The sequence below is a fragment of the Hordeum vulgare genome, chromosome 2H, assembly GCF_904849725.1.
Source record: "Hordeum vulgare subsp. vulgare chromosome 2H, MorexV3_pseudomolecules_assembly, whole genome shotgun sequence".
Classification (NCBI taxonomy): domain Eukaryota; kingdom Viridiplantae; phylum Streptophyta; class Magnoliopsida; order Poales; family Poaceae; genus Hordeum; species Hordeum vulgare.
The window spans coordinates 658,920,118-658,942,875 of NC_058519.1; the positions used below are offsets into that span (position 1 = coordinate 658,920,118).

Sequence of the window (22,758 nt, forward strand, 5' to 3'; positions counted from 1 at the left end):
ATCTCCGTGGTTGAGCCGTCGCCGATCCGTTTGATCAGTCCTAACTTGAGAATCTCTTTCCCCTCGATGATTGCACGCCATATTTGTGATGGGTTATTTCCAAGCTCAGAATCCAGGAAGCAAGTGGAGGGGTAGTATCGTGCCTTTAGGATCCTGCCACTTAAGGATTCCAGAGTCTTGAGCAGGCGCCAAGCTTGTCTAGCAAGTAAGGCGAGATTAAATAGTTCAATATCTTTGAAACCCAATCCACCTTCATATTTAGCTCGTGTCATCACCTCCCACGATACCCAACTAGTCTTCCTTTCACGGTTCTTACTACCCCACCAGAACTTCCTAATGAGGGAGTTGATGTGGAGGCACAAACCGCGGGGAAGTTTAAAGCACGCCATAGAGAAGACCGGAACTGCTTGCACAATGGACTTTATAAAAACTTCTTTCACTCCTGAGGATAAAATATTTTCCATCCATCCTTTAACTTTATCCCAAACCCTATCTTTCAGATATTTAAAGGCCCCATTTTTGCTGCTACCCACATCTGTGGGCATGCCCAAATATTTGTCATTCAGACTTTCATTGTGCACATTGATAATGTTCTTGATACTCTCCTTCTCCTCATTTGCGCAGCCTTTACTGAAGAAAATGGAGGACTTAGCTTGGTTAATTCTCTGTCCCGAAGCATTGCAGTAGGTTTCCAACAAGGAAGATACCATAGTAGAATCAACAAGGTGGGCATGGCCTTCTTCCTCGCCGGCTACCCGTCTAGCCTTCCCACCGACGGCCCTGCCTCCAGCCTTGGCCTCACTAACCAAAACGCAGACGCCATGGCGTCCGCGACAGCCGGTTCGTAGCGGTGTCGTGGGACACCTTCAACAATGCAATAATGTCTGACTCTGACGCTGACCCCACCACCAGCTACGACCACATCGGCATCCACGTCAACTCCCTCGGATCGGTGGACACACGGTACCTGCCGACGTTCACTCTCACGACCGGCACACAGTTTGAGACTGTGATCGAGTACGACAATGTCTCCAGCATTTTAGCGGTCACGTTAGGGGCCCAAAAGATCACGTTAGGGGGATACCAACAGAGATACAAGTACAACCTTAGCTCCAAGGTTGACCTCAAGAGCGCATTGCCGGAGCAGGTCTCAATTGGCTTCTCCGCATCCACGCCCGACTCCAACAGCGAGGTACGTCTATACACTTGGTCATTCGACTCTTCGTTGGAACTACGGCCACCACCAACTTCCCCGACAACGGGAGTTATAGCCGGAGCAGCTGTCGGCGCAACAATGTCCCTCGTGTTGATCTTCGCCGATGTAGCACTCGTAGTGCATCGTTGTCGTGGTCGGAAAATCATGGAGACGGAGGAGTACTACACGGCCTCAGAAGAAGAAGGCGAGCCGATGTCGGAGATCGAGATGGGGACGAAGGCTAGTGTAGCCCCTGGACTTTGATGCTCTCCTTCATGGATCAGTTTGCGTCGGGCAAACCAGATCGCCCATAGTGTTACTGTGATCTTGGTCATCTCGGTCGCAGAAACTGATGATAGCATGGTGAATAACCAAGATTTCGCGTTTGGTTCCGCAGTCGCCAACATGTGCTCGACTAGCTCTGGATCGTGTAGTACCCAGACGCAGCGAGCCATAGTGCATGTAAGCAGGGAGTGGATCCAAGAGTCCTCTGCCCCGCATATCGCACATGCCCGGGAGGGTGCCATATTGCGATGGTGTCGAACGTCTGCTGTTGGTAGAGAGCTCTGGGCCAATCTCCACAGGAAGATCTTGATTTTCGAAGGGACCTGGATCCGCCACATCGTATCCCAACATCTCCTCTCTCTGCTGACGTCCGCCGGGCCGCCATTGCCTTCAAGCCAGGCCTCCCGTCGAAGCTTGGTAGTAATGAGCATGCAATAACAAGACTTGACGGTAAACAAGCCTTTCTTGTCCTGTGACCATGACCAGAAATCTTCATAGTGTCTGGTGCTTAGAGGAATGTTGAGAATCACGTCAGCATCTATCGGTAAAAAAGTTGAGGTGATCAACTCCCGCCTCCATCTGGCTGATGTATGATCGATGAGCTCGGCAACCATGGTAGGGCGTTGGGCCGTAAGACATGCAATAGGTCGCATGGAAGCTTCTTTAGGGAGCAAGTTTTGGTTCCATATCTCCGTGGTTGAGCCGTCGCCGATCCGTTTGATCAGTCCTAACTTGAGAATCTCTTTACCCTCGATGATTGCACGCCATATTTGTGATGGGTTATTTCCAAGCTCAGAATCCAGGAAGCAAGTGGAGGGGTAGTATCGTGCCTTTATGATCCTGCCACTTAAGGATTCAGGAGTTTTGAGCAGGCGCCAAGCTTGTCTAGCAAGTAAGGCGAGATTAAATAGTTCAATATCTTTGAAACCCAATCCACCTTCATATTTAGGCCGTGTCATCACCTCCCACGATACCCAACTAGTCTTCCTTTCACGGTTCTTACTACCCCACCAGAACTTCCTAATGAGGGAGTTGATGTGGAGGCACAAACCGCGGGGAAGTTTAAAGCACGCCATAGAGAAGACCGGAACTGCTTGCACAATGGACTTTATAAGAACTTCTTTCCCTCGTGAGGATAAAATCTTTTCCATCCATCCTTTAACTTTATCCCAAACCCTATCTTTCAGATATTTAAAGGCCCCATTTTTGCTGCTACCCACATCTGTGGGCATGCCCAAATATTTTTCATTCAGACTTTCATTGTGCACATTGATAATGTTCTTGATACTCTCCTTCTCCTCATTTGCACAGCCTTTACTGAAGAAAAGGAGGACTTAGCTTGGTTAATTCTCTGTCCCGAAGCATTGCAGTAGGTTTCCAACAAGGAAGATACCATAGTAGCTCCCTGACAACTCGACTTGAAAAACAACAGGCTGTCATCAGCAAACAGTAAGTGACTTACCGGCGGAGCCGTTGGTGCCACTTTAATTCCGTGAATAGGTGATGACTCATTGTGGTTTTTGAGGAGGCACGAGAGGCCCTCTGCTGCCAACAAGAAGAGATAGGGTGATAGTGGATCTCCCTGCCGAATCCCTCTCGTAGGAGTGAATTGATCCAGTTTCTTCCCGTTAAATAAGACCGAAAAATTAACTGAGCTCACCATCCTCATGATAAGATCAACCCAGGCTGGTGCAAAACCCAGTCTAGTCATCATAGCGCTCTGATATGTCCATTCCAAATGGTCATATGCTTTCATGATGACCAGTTTCAAGGCACAGAATCCATTCCTCTTCGACTTGCTTCGTTTCATAAAGTGGAGACATTCATTGGCAGATATTATGTTGTCTGTAATAATTCTTCCTCCAACAAAGGCTGATTGTTCTTGTGATATGATCTCAGGGAGGATGGGTTTCAATCTGTTTGCTATGACCTTGGATGCTATTTTATAAAGAACATTACAAACACTTACCGAACGGAATTGTGTGAGAAGTGTGGGGCTTGTTACCTTTGGTATCAGCACCAGAATAGTGTCGTTCAAGATAGCAACTTCGTCTTCTCCCTTCAGGATTTTTAAGGTGACTGCTGTGATTTCGATGCCACATACTTCCCAATAGCGTTGAAAGAAATGGGCGGGAAACCCATCAGACCCTGGCGCTTTTGTGGGTGCCATTTGAAATAAAGCCGCCTTCACCTCTTCTTGAGTAAATTCCGATGTCAGAAGATTATTCATCTCAGTGGTGACTTTACGTGGAACCCTGTTAAGTACTTCCTCCATATTTGATGTACCTTCGGATGTGTATAGATGTTTATAGAAATCGGTGACCATGTGTTCTAGCTCAATGGCATCAGCAACTGTAGTGTCGTCCTCCCGTACCAGAGACTGAATTCTGTTTTTGCGTCTACGCTTGCTTGCCCGTAGATGAAAAAACCATGTATTTCTGTCCCCCTCTTTGAGACATATTACCCGGGACCGTTGACGCCACATCACCTCCTCTCTGTAATAGAGCTCGGACAATCTATCTCTGATCTTTGTTTCAACCCTAGTAGGTTGGGTACGCCTTGGGTCTGCATGTAGGTTTGCCAGATCTCCGTTCAGTCGTTTGATCTCCTTACTCACATTGCCAAAAGTATTTTTATCCCAGCGTCCGAGGCCTTTTGCCAGAGCATCAATTTTCCCCTTCAGTTCTGCTACTCTAGCCACTCCAGGGCCCTGCCAATGTTGTTGCACCTCCTCTTGGAAACCATCATGGGATTCCCACATCATCTCATATTTAAAAGTTTGTTGTATGAGCCTGCCCAGTTGGCATTCGGTTTCAAGCAAGATGGGGCTATGATCTGAGGTGGCAGCCAATTTGGGAAGATAGACAACCACTCCGCAGTAGCTAAGGCTCTGTCTAATCGAACGCGAGTATAGGTTCCTCCTGTGACCCTTCTCTCGAAAGTCCATCTCGGTCCAGTGAATCCCAGATCAGAGAATCCGCAAACATCAACGGCGTCACGAAACCCATTGACCTGTGTCATGCTGCGGTGGCTTGATCCCTCGTACTCGTCCAGACGCAAGACTTCATTGAAGTCCCCCAAACACAACCAAGGACGATCATTCGCCGAAGCTAATGACCGAAGGAGATCCCAGGTTATACCTCTTTCCTCCACCCTTGCTTCCCCATAAACCACCGTCAATCTCCATTGTTCCACCCCCGGCATGGTGATTAACGCATCAATGTGATATTAAGAGTAACCAAAGATCTCAAGCTTTATTGAATTATTCCAAAAGATCCCTAAACCTCCACTTCTACCAGAGCTACTAACAGCAAAAGAAAGATCGAACCCTAATGAGCTTGCCAAGCTTTCTACTCTTCCTCCAGGAAGTTGAGTTTCCACAATGCAAGCCACCATTGGAGTATATTGCCTCACAAGATTGAGAAGCTCACGAACTATCTCGGGTCTACCAGCCCCTCGACAGTTCCAGCATAGAAAACTCATTGAGCCCGGCGGCGCTCCTCGCAGGAGCCCGCCAAATCGCTCATAGTGTTTGTTATTTTATGTGGTGAAGAACCTGCCCTGTGCTTCTTTCGGTCCCTTGGTGCAACGTACGCCTGCGGAGATGGTGGAGTATGCTCCGGGAGTTCAGAAGCCTCCCTCATATTGGTCGTGGACTGGTGATCATGTTGGGGAACGTTGCATGGGAAACAAAAAAATTCCTACGCGCACGAAGACCTATCATGGTGATGTCCATCTACGAGAGGGGATGTGTGATCTACGTACCCTTGTAGACCGTACAGCAGAAGCGTTAGTGAACGCGGTTGATGTAGTGGAACGTCTTCATGTCCCTCGATCCGCCCCGCGAACCGTCCCGCGATCAGTCCCACGATCTAGTGCCGAACGGACGGCACCTCCGCGTTCAGCACACGTACAGCTCGACGATGATCTCGGCCTTCTTGATCCAGCAAGAGAGACGGAGAGGTAGTAGAGTTCTCCGGCAGCGTGATGGCGCTCTGGAGGTTGGTGATGATCTTGTCTCAGCAGGGCTCCGCCCGAGCTCCGCAGAAACGCGATCTAGAGGAAAAACTGTGGAGGTATGTGGTCGGGCTGCCGTGGAAAAGTCGTCTTAAATCAGCCCTAAAACCTCCGTATATATAGAGGGAAGAGGGGGAGCCTTGCCTTGGGGTCCAAGGACCCCTAAGGGTTTCGGCCGAGCCAAGGGGGAAGGTCTCCCCCCCCCCAAACCGAGTCCTACTTGGTTTGGAAGGTGGAGTCCTTCTTCCCTTTCTCACCTCCTCTTTTTTTTTCTCTTTGATTTTCTTCCTATGGCGCATAGGGCCTTCTTGGGCTGTCCCACCAGCCCACTAAGGGCTGCTATGCCACCCCCAAGGCCTATGGGCTTCCCCGGGGTGGGTTGCCCCCCCCCCCCCCCGGTGAACTCCCGGAACCCATTCGTCATTCCCGGTACATTCCCAGTAACTCCGAAAACCTTCCGGTAATCAAATGAGGTCATCCTATATATCAATCTTCGTTTCCGGACCATTCCGGAAACCCTCGTGACGTCCGTGATCTCATCCGGGACTCCGAACAACATTCGGTAACCAACCATATAACTCAAATACGCATAAAACAACGTCGAACCTTAAGCGTGCAGACCCTGCGGGTTCGAGAACTATGTAGACATGACCCGAGAGACTCCTCGGTCAATATCCAATAGCGGGACCTGGATGCCCATATTGGATCCTACATATTCTACGAAGATCTTATCGTTTGAACCTCAGTGCCAAGGATTCATATAATCCCGTATGTCATTCCCTTTGTCCTTCGGTATGTTACTTGCCCGAGATTCGATCGTCAGTATCCGCATACCTATTTCAATCTCGTTTACCGGCAAGTCTCTTTACTCGTTCCGTAATACAAGATCCCGCAACTTACACTAAGTCACATTGCTTGCAAGGCTTGTGTGTGATGTTGTATTACCGAGTGGGCCCCGAGATACCTCTCCGTCACACGGAGTGACAAATCCCAGTCTTGATCCATACTAACTCAACGAACACCTTCGGAGGTACCTGTAGAGCATCTTTATAGTCACCCAGTTACGTTGCGACGTTTGATACACACAAAGTATTCCTCCGGTGTTAGTGAGTTATATGATCTCATGGTCATAGGAACAAATACTTGACACGCAGAAAAACAGTAGCAACAAAATGACACGATCAACATGCTACGTCTATTAGTTTGGGTCTAGTCCATCACGTGATTCTCCTAATGACGTGATCCAGTTATCAAGCAACAACACCTTGTTCATAATCAGAAGACACTGACTATCTTTGATCAACTGGCTAGCCAACTAGAGGCTTGCTAGGGACAGAGTTTTGTCTATGTATCCACACATGTAAATGAGTCTTCATTCAATACAATTATAGCATGGATAATAAATGATTATCTTGATACAGGAATTATAATAATAACTATATTTATTATTGCCTCTAGGGCATAATTCCAATAGTCTCCCACTTGCACTAGAGTCAATAATCTAGCCCTCACATCATCATGCGAATTACATTGTAATAAATCTAACACCCATACAGTTCCGGTGTTGATCATGCTTTGCCCGTGGAAGAGGTTTAGTCAGCGGGTCTGCTACATTCAGATCCGTGTGTACTTTGCATATATTTACGTCCTCCCCTTCGACGTAGTCGCGGATGAGGTTGAAGCGTCGTTTGATGTGTCTGGACTTCTTGTGAAACCGTGGTTCCTTTGCTAAGGCAATGGCACCCGTGTTGTCACAGAACAAGGTTATTGGATTCAGTGCGCTTGGCACTACTCCAAGATCCCTCATGAATTGCTTCATCCAGACACCCTCCTTAGCCGCCTCCGAGGCAGCCATGTACTCCGCTTCACATGTAGAATCTGCTACGACGCTTTGCTTGGAACTGCACCAGCTTACCGCACCCCCATTAAGAATAAATACGTATCCCGTTTGCGACTTAGAGTCGTCCGGATCTGTGTCAAAGCTTGCATCGACGTAACCTTTTACGGCGAGCTCTTCGTCACCTCCATACACGAGAAACATCTCCTTAGTCCTTTTCAGGTACTTCAGGATATTCTTGACCGCTGTCCAGTGATCCACTCCTGGATTACTCTGGAACCTACCTGTCATACTTATGGCCAGGCTAACGTCCGGTCTAGTGCACAGCATTGCATACATGATAGAACCTATGGCTGAAGCATAGGGGGCGGAGCGCATATGCTCTCTATCCTCATCAGTTGCTGGGCACTGAGTCTTACTCAATCTCGTACCTTGTAAAACTGGCAAGAACCCTTTCTTGGACTGTTCCATTTTGAACCTCTTCAAAACTTTATCAAGGTATGTGCTTTGTGAAAGTCCTATCACGCGTTTTGACCTATCCCTGTAGATCTTAATGCCTAGAATGTAAGCAGCTTCTCCTAGGTCCTTCATAGAGAAACTTTTATTCAAGTAATCATGTATGCTCTCCAAAAACTCTATGTTGTTTCCAATCAGCAATATGGCATCCACATATAATATTAGAAACGCCACAAAGCTCCCACTCACTTTCTTGTAAATACAAGATTCTCCAACCACTTGTATAAACCCAAATGCTTTGATCACCTCATCCATCTGTTAGCTACCATCCATTGGCCATACTGTACCTCATCAGGGCCATGGACGCCATCTCCACACTCCTCCAGAACATGCCCCATGACACCACAAACCTCGTAGGAAAATCCAACTTTCTCATATTTCACCGGTAGGGGAAGGGCTTCCTCTCCTCTGATCTTCAGCGGAGTAAAATGAACAAGCGGTTCATCTATCTTGATTCTGACTCGAACCCTCACATAATTCCCTTCAAAGAACCTGTTAGGGTTCATCTCCACGCTCTTTACCTGTCCAATGCGCCGAGCAAGTTGGTCTAGTATCCCTTCCCTCCGATACAATTCAGGAGTATCATGTATCTGTGCCCAAACTTGCACCCGATCCAGAGCAACCGTATGTGGTTTACCCTTGCCATCGTATTCCTCTATCACCACCATTAAGCCCCTGAAGATCCAGGGCCCTTGGTGCATCACCCTGTTCCAATCCCCAACGCAGAACATCTGAATAATGAAGAGATTATCGTCCGCTTCTCGTATCCCCGGATCATATGCCAAGCGCCACACGAACTTCATCGTGGTTTTGAACGACTCAGCGCTGAAGGGCTTGGTCGTGTGCAATTTTGCCACAGCAAGCCATCGTGTTTCCTCCGTGAACTTCGAGATTTCTTCATCGTCCACCATCACTGCATCTAGCTCCGCCTCCTTAAGCTTCGTGTTCCTCATGGCTGCCTCCAGATCAACCGGCGCTTTCCCCGTCCCACCACCCCGGCGAGGGGCACCGGACGAGGACGCCGTTGCAAGGGGAAGTCTCACGGGGGAGATCCGTTGCGAGGGAAGTATCCAATCCTCCACGGCGGTGGTGATCCGCCGGAGTAGAAACCCTAAACCCTAGTCACCGCTAGGGTTAGTCGTGTTTCTTTTTTGTTTTTAAGAAGAATAACATGGTGTCTAGAAAGGGGCTCGGGCTTCCGGGTGGGGTGGTTATCAAAGTAGAAAGGGCTTGCGCGTGGGCCGGCTCGCCAGGCTAATCTCCGGTGACCCTCGCGGAAAATGTGGTGGATAGCGACGGACTGTATCCCACTGGGCCCGGCCTACCTGTAGCGGGCCTTTGTGGAGAAGTTAATGTTTCACTTTTTTTTCGTGCCACGTACACAATGAGTACTCTATTTTATAATAAACTAAACGTTTTTATATTTCTTTATTATAGAAGGGAGTAGTTCTTTCAAAATGCATACAATGAGGATGTGTTTCATAATATATATTTTTTGGAAAGGATCACAGAGTTACATTGAAATTAAACGATGGTAGAAGCACCCCAACATACAAGGAAATTGCACAGTGATCCCTGGGGAACCAACCTGTCCTTCCAACCACCGCGGGCTCTCGACGCATCACCGCTAGCGCTGTCGTCGCTCTCACCAGAGATAGCATGACCTTGGATACCTGCAGCCGGCATAAATGCGCAACCTTGATCCTAAGAGCATGGTTAATGGTATAGCCAACTGTTGGCTATAAGTCATCTTATAACCAATCTTATAGCTAGCTTGTACAATAGTTAACTGTAAAAGAGTACTACTTTTATCATATGTGGCCCACCTTTCATTCTCACAAAGCACCTAGGAGCACGTGCTAGAGCTAGCTCTTCACGAAGAGCCTGCTTCCCTTCTCTCTCCACTTCTCTCTCATCCAACTCAGCAAAAATATAGTATTTTAATCCTTACAGCCTGCTGACTGTACCTTATTGTACTTGCTCTAAAGGACCAGCACGGCGGAAGGAGAGGTATGCCAGACATCGCTTGACCACGCCAACGGTAACACAGCTCCGAAATCCTCGAAAAACTCCTGTACAGGCGACGGAGACGACTAGCACGAGCCGCCAGCACCATAGCGTGCCTCCTCCAGCACCCCAAAGAAAGGCAAGGACAAACTAAACCATGGCGAACACGGGGTCGAGGGACCCTAAATCCACCAGCCGGCCATCGCCCCCACCGCGAAAACCACACTTAGGATACATATATGCTCACCAGATCGACGGATCTAGGATAATGTCCATGAGGTCAAAAGTTCCCTGTTTAATCCACTTTAGAATGTGTGTGGTAGTATGCATAATACACAACTACTACCTCCGTTCCTAAATATAAAGATTTCACTACGAACTACTCCATCCGTTCCTAAACATAATTTTTTTTAAATGTTTCATTAAAAGACTACATACGGATGTATATAGACATAATTTAGAGTGTAGATTCACTCATTTTGCCGTATATAGTTCCCTAGTGAAATCTCTAAAAGAACTTATATTTAGAAACAGAAAGAGTATATATGAAGCAAAATAAATAAATATACACACTAAAATATCTCTATATACATTCATTTGTAGCTCATAATAAAATGGAAATTGCTTTTGGCTCCCGAGCTCCATGGAGGCCTTTAAATTCAAACTTCAAATTTCGTGAAAATTCGTATTTTAATATTTCAAAAAATCCTGAAAAAAAATATAGATAGATAAAGGTATAATACACAAGTGTGTACATTTTTAGAACAAAATACGTTGACATGAGGGCTGTGTAAAAAAGACAAATCTAAAACTTTTTAACACATGTTACTATTCATGATTTCAGACTATAATTTTTTTTTATACAGATCGTGTTGCAAAGTATTTCGAACTGAAATTTTACACACACACGGATCACATCCTTGTTTAGTTGTGTATTTTTTCAGATTTTTTGAAACCAAAATTTTTGACTTTTGATTTTTTTCCAAAATGGAGGCCGAGCTCCAAAAGGCCATTCTCCTAATGGAATCTCTAAAGAAACAGGAGGAGTATGTATAAAGCAAAATGAATGAATCTACACATTAAAATATATCTATATATATTTATATGTAGTCTTTAATGGAATCTCTAACAAAATTAAAACGGAGGGAGTATGTTAAAGTCATGCCAATAGGGCACATAATAACCATGCTGAGGAGAGAACACCCGAAGAAGAGACCTCCTAGTAAGCGCCTTTTGCACCAAGTAGCAGACCGGCGCTCACGCAAGCCATGCGTGGGCCGCCAAACAAATCGGCGCTCCACTCGAACGGGTGAGCTAGTTCTCGATTGTGTGGCTGGTTGTCCATAACTGCTGACCACTGACCCATGGACCAGCTGACCATTAACAAGTGCCTTCGTTGACCGTTGACTTTTGAAGATAAGGCTTATAAATTTGAAGAACGATGGAATGATTCATGAATTTTGAAAAAGTTCATATTTATTAAAAATGTAAATTAAAAAATATAAATTCGAAAGAAATCATAAATTTGGAAAAAGTTCATGGAAAATAAAAGGTTTGCAAAAAATAAAATAAAATATGATTTTCAAAAAAGGTTCTTAAATTTATAAAAATAACAAGAATTTGAAAAAGCCCACGAGTTTCAAAAAACACTAATTTGGAAAAAAAGATGCAAGTTTCAAAAAGTTCACAAGTTGAACAAATGTTCACCAATTTCAAAAAGCAAAACATGAGTTTTTAAAAGTTAACAATGTTGAGAAAAACTTTGTGAATTTAGAGTAATGAACAAAACTTGTCCAGGGAATAACTAAGGTAAACCGGCCTAGGAAAAACCAGTGCAACATTCTAGAAGGTTTGGAAAACCAGTGAAAGAAAACTGCATGCGTCTCTAACGTATAATGGACGTGGCATGAGCGGTGTCGTGAGTGAGAGAGAGAGATAAAGAGAGGGAGAGTGGGTCGAGCTAATGAGGTGTGATTCAAGTTGCAAGGATACTAGTTGATATAGGGGTTGCCACTTGATAGAGACGAGTTCTCCCGATCTTTTGGTGAGATGGAGACTATCGATTTGGTGGAGATGACTTTGACGATCCGACTACAAACATGCACGACGTTGCACCTTAGCAATCGCTAAACCAACTCTAAAAGGTTATTGACCACGCCGGAGCACGATCAACCTGAACATGAAGGTCTATTCCTGCAAGCAATCGAAGAACAAGCAAGAATATGATATTGCAATCTAAATATTGCGAATATATATGAAGTATTGATAAGGGTGGGGATTCAAAAGCGGTCTTAGTCTGGTCGTTGTACACAAAGGAAGTACACGAAGTTGCAATGGCTAACTTTTAACTAAACAAATCCCAACCAAAAAGCTACTAGGTTGATCTACTTATATAGGAACAAGGGGTGGCGGCCAAGGAGGTGGGAGGACATCCCAAGGCAGCCTAAAACTAACCCTAGGTCGTACAAGACCTATGGGCCCAAGTGGAGGGGGTGCAACACCTTTGGACTTGTTGTTTGATTCGGATTCTGGTGCAACGTCATTTTGTTTGGTCGATATCTTCAAGCTTCGGACGAATTTGAAGGTGATTTCACTTGGGCCTGAAAGCCAGTAAAATCTACTTTGCAGCCCAAAAAGAATCACGCAATTCGGAGTCTGGATGAAAAAGTTGAAGGTGTTTTGGTACAGGTATGTTTGTGCAGTCCGAATCTGAGTCCACAACGTGAAAGACTTTGTCTCTATCTTCTCTCGGGCTAAAAGTGACGTGAGAGAACTTCTTGAACAATAACTAATTATTTCCTTTGACATGAGAGAACCTCTTGAATAGCATCCAACCATTTCCTCTTCCATTGTCATCACGCGTGATTCATACAAGTGTTCGGCCATTCTGCATTTAGGCAAAAAATAAAAACAGATGAAGTATTTTGTTCCGGATAACATAAATAAACTATTGCATGAGTTTTATGAGAAATCACCTCAAATAAATACGCATATGCAATAATTATGATAATACTAAAGGTAGTCGTGTCTTCGTCACTAGTAACCGGTTCACACGATAAATAGAAAATGGCCCTGAAGAGTCGTTCACTCGCCAATATGCACAAATCCAATCCACATCTTCCCATGACCCATGAAGTGCTAGGTAACCTATTCCCTCGAGCGGACCCTTATGTCTTTGGTGGAAGCGTTCTCTGACGATTAAACTCTGACAAGTTGCTCCTGTTCTGGCCACTGTCACCTCCGGCTGCCATCTTTCTAAAACAAATCGGGGGATCGTGCGGAAGAAGCAGATTAAGCGATCGCTTGGTCGTGCAGATTCATCGTTAACATCCAGTCGACTGAACGTAAGCTTTCTTGATTGTAAAAATTAGTGTTGAATGCAAATTAGTAACGAACATGTGGTCATGAACACAGATGGTTATGCTTATACTAGTGATGCTTACATATAATGAAAATGCTGACTGAATGTTGTATTGACGCGAAAAACTCCATTGATGTGGACTATCACATGTGCCATCACATACAAAGCTACCAAACAACTATATTAACGTATAATGTGTTGTCTAGTCTCTTTCATCAGATCGATTTTTTTATTGCACTAGTAAGCTTGCACGTGCAATGCACGTCTCGACAATGCTCCTTGAAAAGACACGCTTGCACATTTGAAGAGTGAAAAAGAGGCGACCCTCAGAATAATTTTCATCACCAGTTTGTTTACTATATATATCCATAGTTAGCAGCATATGACCAATATGACTTCCATAAAAAAGGTTCTTCATTTTTTTATGCATTAGCTTGCATGGCCGGGTCTGGTCGAAAAATGCAACCTCATTCGGTCTACATAAACAAAGGTAGCTCCGCCCTTAGCTACAGCTAGACAAGTCGGAAGAGAATCATATCCACCCTCCATCCATCTCCGTCTCTCAAACTGATTCAATGTAATTTCTCACCTACTGGTCCATTTAGTTGTTTCACGATTCATCGTTCATCTTGTAATTAACGCTGATTTAGTACAATTGTAGTAAATAATCAGGATTGGTTCATTCCAAATAGAAGGAGTATTTTTCAATATTATGTGTCCTGTTTTCTCAGTAACCTTGTAAGAATAGTAAGCGTGTACGACGCACGAATGATCTTGGAAAGAAATTTCCTCTGTCATTCTAGTTAGAACAGTTATTTCAAATCATTATTTGTACTACATATAGATTTTGCAGATATAGTTTTTTTCATGAGCACCATGTCTCAGTGAACTTCTCGACCATTCAAACAAAAACACATTACATACCTTAGTCAATTCCGTCCCATCGATTGACACTTAAGTAACTACATTGATAACATTGTCACCGACTCTGGATCCATATAGAACAAAATGCGAAATTAAGTTAGCATTGAGCATATTTCACCTATTATGGACACTCGAGCATACAAAACGGCTCACACGAGTTTGCAGAATAAATCTATGAGATAGTCTGGAAGGTCCACTAATGTACCCAAAAAAATCCATGTGACTTGCACCCAAAATGTAGGTGAACAAATTTATCATCTTGAGTGCTCGTGTAGTATCATTTTCTAGCTAGAAAAACAAAGCAGAACTTGTCAATGGAGCAGTGTCCATGTCGGTTTAGTTAGATATAATCCAAACTTGCCGAGCAATTGGTATTTTCAAGCAATCATGTACGCTTAATGCATACATGAAGTAATGAACAAATATTTACAATCAAATCATGTTGGACAGAATGCACGCACCATAATACAATTCACGCAAGCATAAACACCTACACAAACTCTTCTCTTGTTCTTCGATCCCATTTTTATGTACCTCGATATCACACATCTTCACCTCTGCCGACAATAGTCAACATGAGTTTATTAAGTGGCCATGATCTAATGTATTTTTATAAGAAAAAAAACATAAAAAAAATTTAATGGAACTGTATATATTTTAAATACGACATGCGCGAGTTGACTGAAAACTATTAAGAAAAACCTTGCTTCCAACTACAGATTATTCATCTGTGTTGCTCCAGAAGATGCACAGTGATGTTGGTGATACTGCTGGTCGTAGTTTCGTTGTCAGGTGTTTTTAGACTCCCCCTTGCGTGGGTGTTTTAGTCGATTCCTGAGTGAATCTGACTGTGTCTTGTGTTTTTTTTTTCAGACTTGTTTGCTAGGTGTTTTTGGGTTTTCGCCCTGCGGTAGGCTGCTCGATGACGAGTGCCTATGATGGATTTCCCAAAAATGCTTTGAAATCGCACCCCTTTCTGTTTTTTCCTTTGTCGAACTTTGTATTTCCGTTATGTTGGTAATGGAAAGGGGTTTGCCCGGTTAAAAAAAAACTACAGATTATTCAGACGCAAGAGTAGAACATCTAGTGTTCACCTTCGATGGCAATACACCTTTGAGAATCTGATTACGTAGAGTAGAGTATACACAATAGGAAAATGATCACAATTATGTCTCCTATACACACCTGTGCATACACATCTATTCATGTCAAATCACAGTGTCTTAATTTCAGAAACTAATGACCAGTCCAAAAAGATATACGAATTATCAGAAAGTCGTCACCAAACCGGCAATCAGATAGAAGGGAGAAATGAATTGGTCGTGCATCAGACCCTCGCTGGAGAAAATAAAATACAAAAAAATCAGTAGAGGTTTTATTGAGCGGTCAGTCGCAAAGTGTAAGCTTAAGCTAAAAGAATACAAGAAAAGAGGAGGGAGAATTACTTCAATATTTACACTTCATACTGCCACTAATATCACCTCATTCTCAAATTTGTGCTACAGCAACATCAATTAACTGTTGCCATGTAAAAGAATTGAGAAGAGAATCAAAACACCCTAGGTCTGATGCTTATACAAGTTTCAACTAAAAAAATTATTGTACAAGTATGCAGGCTGAAAATATTTTAACAACTTACATAATAAAAATTGTGGGATTTCACATAAACTCATAATATATAGTAGTGAATACATCTGGAGCATCTGCCTAGATAACAAGATTGGAGGATTTCACATCAACTTACGGTAGTACTATAGAATCAAACAATAATGTTTAGTTTGCAAAGCAGAGTCCAGTGAATAGTCACGAAGAGTACATTGCATAAATAAGCATAACTTGAAATGCGGAATTGCTAAAATAATCAAATTCAGCAAGTTAACTCACTGTATGGGCATGGATCATATTTACTTATGCAAGGTTTTATGCAGATTACCCCCACTAACATGGTCAATACAATAGTCATCTATCCAATATTTCAGGGATGAAAGTTAAACAGTACAAAAGCATAACAACTCATGTGATAAGGATCAAACAAAGAGAATTGCTATACAGATAATGGGATGTGCCCGATTTCTACACGACAATATATAGCAGCCATCGATCACCTCACTTCAGGTGGGCAGCAGCCGTTTATCACGAGGTTGTGTGCAAACCGTCCTGCAAAAATTAACACTCTGCATTCACAATAGTCAATAGTTAATTAACTAATAAAAGCATCGTAGGTGAGGATCCTCCACTGTTCCGTATTTCTGCACGGGATGCAAACAGCTTGTTGCCTAGCTTCCCCATTAATTCCTAGTATCCTTTTGTCCATTCTACACATGCTGCATAAAAAATATTGGGATATTGTTCAGTTTGTGTGGATCATTCCAAGCTTCCTGGGCGACTCTCGGTCATGGCACCAGACCTTGATGGCGTGCGACAGACTGTTGGCGGCAGAGCATGCGAGACAGGGCGCGATGGCGCTGCGCGGGGACCCGACGACGCCCAACTTCCTGACGCTCCCGCCATCTTCTGCTTCCCGGTGCTCGAGCGACTCGACGTCTCGCTGTGGGGCCACCCTTTGCTCTCCTCAACGTCGTGAATCACAGGGCGCCCGCATCCTCCTCATCCGACCACCTCCCGCTCCACTTGGAATAGATCGTCGAACAGAACGCCGACCCCTCCATGTTCGCCAGCCTTGCATCCTTGTGGCGACCAAGCTCTACATCGCCGATCTAGGGGCCATCGCGGTTGTGAGAGCCCCGCCCTCCGTACGATGGCCATGTCATCCTGCAATGTGGGAACGGAACGGGAGAGGGAGAGAGATTAGTGAGGAGAGGAGAGAAAAGGAAGCGGGCGTTGGGCGCGCCTAACCGACACAGGAGGTCGGCGGAGGCTTGGAGGAGCGATGGCAGCGACCATAGGCAGGGTCGACTGGGGTGGATCGGGAAGCGCACGGAAGGAGGGCGAGGGAGGAGCGGCGGCACAACGTTGCTGTGGATCCGTATTTGTCGATCCAGGGAGAGAAAGAAGGGTCGGATAGGCACGATTCAGGCGTAATTGACCCGAAAATCAAGGTGAGGGGGAGGGGGAGGCGGAGGCTGACGGGGAGGGGGAGTTGGAGGCGGAGGCGGACGGGGAGGGGGAGGCGGAGGCGGAGGCGACGACGATGGTGCAGGACAGGGCGTGTGGCTCCCGTTAATTCTGCCTAAATTTCTATAGTTGATTGGCTCGGGGTTTTTTCGGGGAGGTGCAACAGTCGTTCGCTGTAGGAGGAGGTGGAGCACGGTCAGCCTTTGTTAATTTGGTAACTGCACACCGTCGTGGTGCATGGATGGTGGAAGACCGTTAGATTGTAATTTGTTGACTAATTGTGTGGTGGTGATTGGTGTTTGTTTTTTGTGGGGGTAATAGTTGTGTGTACTTAGAGAAGTTTTCGTTTGATCTTTTATTAATAGTATAGATTAGCTAGAGCATGCACTTCTACATGGTATCAGAGTCAAGAGGTCTCGAGTTCAAGACACGGTTGGCGTAATTAAATTGCAGCCCACTTTCGGTCCATGTTTAGGCCTGAGAAAGCCACACGTGAGGGAAAGTGTTGACGTATAATATGTTTTCTAGTCTCTTTCATCAGATCGTCCATACCCATCATGTCTCAAAAAGAAACATTTATGCTAGGGTGAGAATAGTTACCAAACACACACTCAGTCTGCTGACTTAATGCTACTTTGGAAAGCTCGTAGTATAGTCCCACCAAGAGAAACAAAAACTTACCCACACTTAGTTAAGTTTACACATCTCTGATCTGACAATAAAAAAGATAGAGAGAATCGAAGTAGCACTAACTATTTGTGCATGGCTACCCACCGATGCTGGAAGAGACTTACTGATAGCATCAGTACCGCGAGAAAGAGTGAAAAACTATCAGCTCGACTATACACTGCCATTGTACAACAGTACAAGTAGCAAGCTGACAAGTGCATCCACATATCTGAGGTCGACTACGTATCCAGCACAGTCGTTCACCTCTGACCAAAGCTTCAAGACAATGAGATGAGCACGAGCAACGCGGTCCCGATGAGGGAGCTCCGGCGAGGGGTCTTGGGCCGGATCGCCGCACTGGAGGCGTCCTTGGCCTCGGGGTGCGACGTGGGTGTCGGCGGCTCCGCGATACTCTTTGGAAGCGTTCTCTGTGGTGCCCCTGATTCTGGAGTACCGTTGGGAGATGCCTCCGGCGCAATCCCTTGATTTGGAGTACTCTTCGGCGACGCTTTTGCCGCAGCGCCTTCATCTGTTGTTGTACTCTCTGGAAGGAGTTCATTCACCGACATCACGTTGATCGTGCTCTTTGGAGACTTCTTCGACCGCCGTGGCGATGACGAGGAGGAAGCAGAGGGCGACGGTAGTGGAGAGAGGGTCGAAGACACAGCGGAACCCAGAGAGGGCCATGAAGACGGGGCCAAAGACGGCGACAAAGAAAGAGATTCGGGTGGAGAAAGCTCCATCGACGAATCCATAAAAGAAAACAGGGACAATGCCGGCGACGAAGACCACGACCACGACCGAGCCGGGGCTGGAGACGGCAGCCATGACCCGGACGGCGACGAAGATGGACCCGGTGATCCTTTTGGAGATGATGCCGATGACGGTGATCGAGCCGATGCCGAAAATTTTGACGAGGAGGAAGCCGAAGGCGGGGAGGGTGACGGCGAGGACGAGGGAGCCGGGGTCAGGGGCGACGATGGGAGCGCGCATGTTCCGAATGTGGCGTTTGCCTGCAATGTAAACATATGTTGAGTAGCAATAATACAAGATTGAATTGCATGGACCCTCGATTGCAACGAACATCGCACAAACATGCATGTTGTTGGACTAGACGCATACCTTGCAGTAGGCGATGCTGTCGCAGCCGCACTGGAGGCGGCCGTTGGCCACGTCGGTGGCCAGGGGGGCGCCGCCGCCGCTGCTCCTCTGCACGCACCACCCACCGTACGGCGTAGCATGTCATTATCTTATCTTCACAGTGAGAATGCAAATTAATGCCAAAAAATAGTGTGGTGCACGTACGTACCATGTAGAAGTCGACGGCGATGTAGTTGGGCCAGCGCTTGGCGGAGGCGTCGTAGCAGGCCCGGAGCTTGGAGACGAGCGGCGCGGAGTTGTTGACGCAGGCCCAGCTCTGGCTGGGGTTGGTGGTGAAGAAGTTGAGCAGCACCAGCGACTGCCCCTTGGAGTCCATGGGCTTCGACTCGGCCCGCTTCGGGCACGCGCCCACCGCCAGCCCATCGCTCCCGTCTGCACGCACGTTTATTATTATTATTATTTTTTCTTTAGAAGACAGGAGGAAATGATCCATCATCCATGGCGTTTCGATCGAGAGAAGAAGAAGAAGAAGAAGAGGTTGGTACATTGTGTCTCGACGACGTAGTCCCACTCGAAGGCGGCGCCGTCGGAGCCCTGGCGGCCCTGCTTGGAGGTGAAGACGAGGAGGCGGTGGTTCCGGGCGATCATGTCCTTGAGCGTCGGCCAGTCGGCGCCGTCCTTGGGCATGCTCGCCGGCGGGAACAAGTACTTGGTGAGGCCGGCGGCGGAGAGAGCCTTGCCGAGGGAGCCCGGGGCGGAGTACTCCTCGACGAACACGGTGACCACCTCGTCCGGGTTGGCGTTCAGGAACCCCTCCACCTCCTTGAGCACCTTGGACGCCGGTTGCTGCATGCATGCATGCATGCAGAAGCGGCGTGTTACGTGCGTGCATGGTGATTAGACGATGCCGGTGGCGGTGACACTGAAACGACGACGTTGGATGAGAGGTGGGCGGATTGGGTTGCGTATAGTACGTACGTATGCGGTGACCTCGAAGCATTTGCCGCTGAAGGAGTGGCAGAGCCAGAGGTCGTTCTTGTAGTCGTACGTGTCCAGCATCAGCCCCCTCACACCGTTCTGCATCCATCCATCCACGTCCAAATCAATCAATCAATCAATCAATCAAATCTCCAGGTCAAATACAAATCGGCCAGAGCAACGCATGCATCACTCATTCAGCTTCACATTATACTGCTTGATTGGCATTTGAGCATGTCTTTAGCTCTCTGGACGTACGTACGTGCATGATGACTCTTGCTGACAAGTGATTGCTGGAGGGAATCGAAAGCCCATCATGCCCGTCGAATAATAACGGAAGCTGATTAAGGCAGCTGATCTTGCATCCGGACAAGGCCGTCGTCCTATCTTGCCAGGACCGATGATATGGTTGCAGCTCCGAGCTGTGCGCGCGAGATTGACGCCGGGCTCTGTGTGCCCGTGATGGATGTGCATATATATATATATATATATATTTCTTCGTTTTTTGGCATGATGTCGTTTGGCGAATTCAAAGAGAAGAAGCGGTGGTAGCTGTAGGTACCTTAAGCTGGTTGGTGACGGTGTCCTCCTGGTTGGGCGGGGAGACGATGGGCGCGCCGGAGGGGGAGGTGGTGCCGGCCATGGCGAAGGAGTTGTGCGTGGTGAGCCACGAGTACTTGTTGAACGGCAGGCCCGTGCCCTGCAAGTGCAACGCACACACGCACCGTCATCTTTTGCCGCGCACGTTACGTACGTAGGTCAGGCGAGCAGGATGAAAATGCAATGGACGTACGTGGGTCTTGGGGTCGATGGGCGTGATCCGGGAGCAGACGGCGGTGCCGGACCCGGCGAGCGGGGAGCAGGAGGCGCACCACATCCCGGCGCCGCACGGCGACTGCGAGCCCGCGGCGCACCGGTCGCCCACGAGCGCGGACCCCGAGGCCGTCCCGGCGACGACGGCGAGCGTGAGCAGGAGGAGGAGGGTGCCGCTGCGGCGAGCCATCCCGACGGCGACGGCGGCCATCGTTCGCTCGCTCGCTTGCTTGCCTTGGGGCCGGCCGATGGGAGGAGAGAGACAGGGAGGGAGGAAAGGGAGGGGTGGTCGGGACGTAGCGTAGGGCCGGCGCGTTCGGGGGATGAATTAAGAATGTGCGCGGGCGCGGAGGCCGGGGCATGCCGGGAATAGGAGCGGCCGGCAGCTCAAGTTGGTGCTACGCGTAGCGTATGCGTGCGGTTCACCGGTTGGTTTGGTTGGGTTGGCTGGCTGCTACGTGCGTGCGCCCGGTCAGCCTCGCCTCATCTTCGTCCATCCGACGAGCGTGTAGTTTTAGTTCGTGCGCCGGCTTGTGCAGTCCATAAAGGACCTCATGCTGAATGGAACTACAGGGCCGGGCCAGTAAAATTCGGAACCCTGTGTGAACCTAAAAAAATGAGGTCGTGTCTTGCTAGAAAAAATGAGGTCCTCTGTAAAAACATCGCTATGAAAGAAAAACGAATAATGCACTATTTATTAAGATTGTATTGTAGATAGTCTTTTTTTAAAAAAATTAACAGGTAACATCATATTCAGATTCTACATATTTTTCTAATCAAATTTCATATATAACATGTTAAATTTGAAGTTTCGGTCGCATCGTTGTGACGATGCTAATTCCGAGGCTGGTGGCGTTGATTTCGAGGCTGGTTGTACTGATTATTCTGCTGTGTGATTCCCGTCTAAAATTTGGCATTTTCTTGTCCTATTTTTCCGCCTTCACTTCGTGTGAGTCTATAAAACGAGATATTGAACCTCTCTTCATTCATCATTCAACTATCCTTGAAATCACCAGTGCTCTAATTGTGTCACATTTTTGGTAGTCAGTATGAGTTGGACTTGCTCGAATTAAAGTATTGGGCTTAGAAACATGAAGAATCCAAGTTTCCCTTAAGGGGGGAGACGTCATGCGCTGTTTGTGTGGCGATCTTTGCAAGGTGAAGGAGGTGACCGATTTTTCTGATTGGTTAGGTATGAAGTTTTTTATGTGCGTTAATTATGAAAAAGATCCATCCGTAGTTAGTTCATCGTACGATAACTCTTCACTATGCTTTAACCATCAAGAGCACACGCATTGTTCGTATTTTTGTTGTTTTTTATTGACATTTTTATTCTTATTGTAGTCTCATCCATCTTTGTGCACGTACTATCGTTGGATTGACATGAGCATGCCGGTTTGGGCGGTGACCGAGATTCGTGAAAGAGGTCATCGTGCGTGACAAAGTTTGCACACAAAGGCCCTTCAAAATGATATAATAAACTTAAAATAAGATAAGTACACATCTCCACCTTCTTCTTCTTTTTCTCCTTCTTATTCTGTTCTTCCTCTTCTTCTCCTCCTCATTCTCCTTCTTCTTCTCCTTCTTCTTCTTCTTCTTCTCCTTCTCCTTCTCCTCTTTCTTCTTCTCCTTAGCTTATTTTCTTTGAGAAAGACATACTTAGCTAATTATCCTTTAAAATTACATAATTAGCTTATTTAGTTCATTTATGATATAATTGGCTTACTTAGTCGAAAACAGCACAAGAACCTTGTTACCTCATAACTTAGCGTATCGTCCTCCAAAATGACATAATAAGCTCAAAATAAGATAAGTATTGTAATCATCTTCTCCTTCTTCTTCTCCTCCTCCTCCTCCTCCTCCTTCTTCTTCTTCTTCTTCTCGTTCTTCTTCTTCTCCTTCTTCTTCTTCTCTCTTTTCTTATTCTCCTCCTCCTCCTCCTCCTTCTTCTCCTTCTTCTTCTCCTTCTTCTTCTTCTTC

General features: G+C 46.4%; 1 protein-coding gene across 1 annotated transcript; it reads right to left on the minus strand.

Annotated features, from left to right (window-relative positions):
• Positions 1-17,803: 17,803 nt before the first annotated feature.
• On the minus strand, positions 17,804-21,057 carry LOC123428522 (PI-PLC X domain-containing protein At5g67130-like). Its single transcript, XM_045112748.1, has 7 exons — positions 20,759-21,057; positions 20,528-20,665; positions 19,966-20,064; positions 19,533-19,833; positions 19,196-19,419; positions 19,009-19,095; positions 17,804-18,899 (listed from the first exon to the last, which is right to left on the minus strand). The coding sequence occupies exons 1-7, from the start codon at positions 20,987-20,989 to the stop codon at positions 18,165-18,167; spliced, it is 1,815 nt and encodes a 604-aa protein (XP_044968683.1). The 5' UTR covers positions 20,990-21,057; the 3' UTR covers positions 17,804-18,164.
• Positions 21,058-22,758: the final 1,701 nt, after the last annotated feature.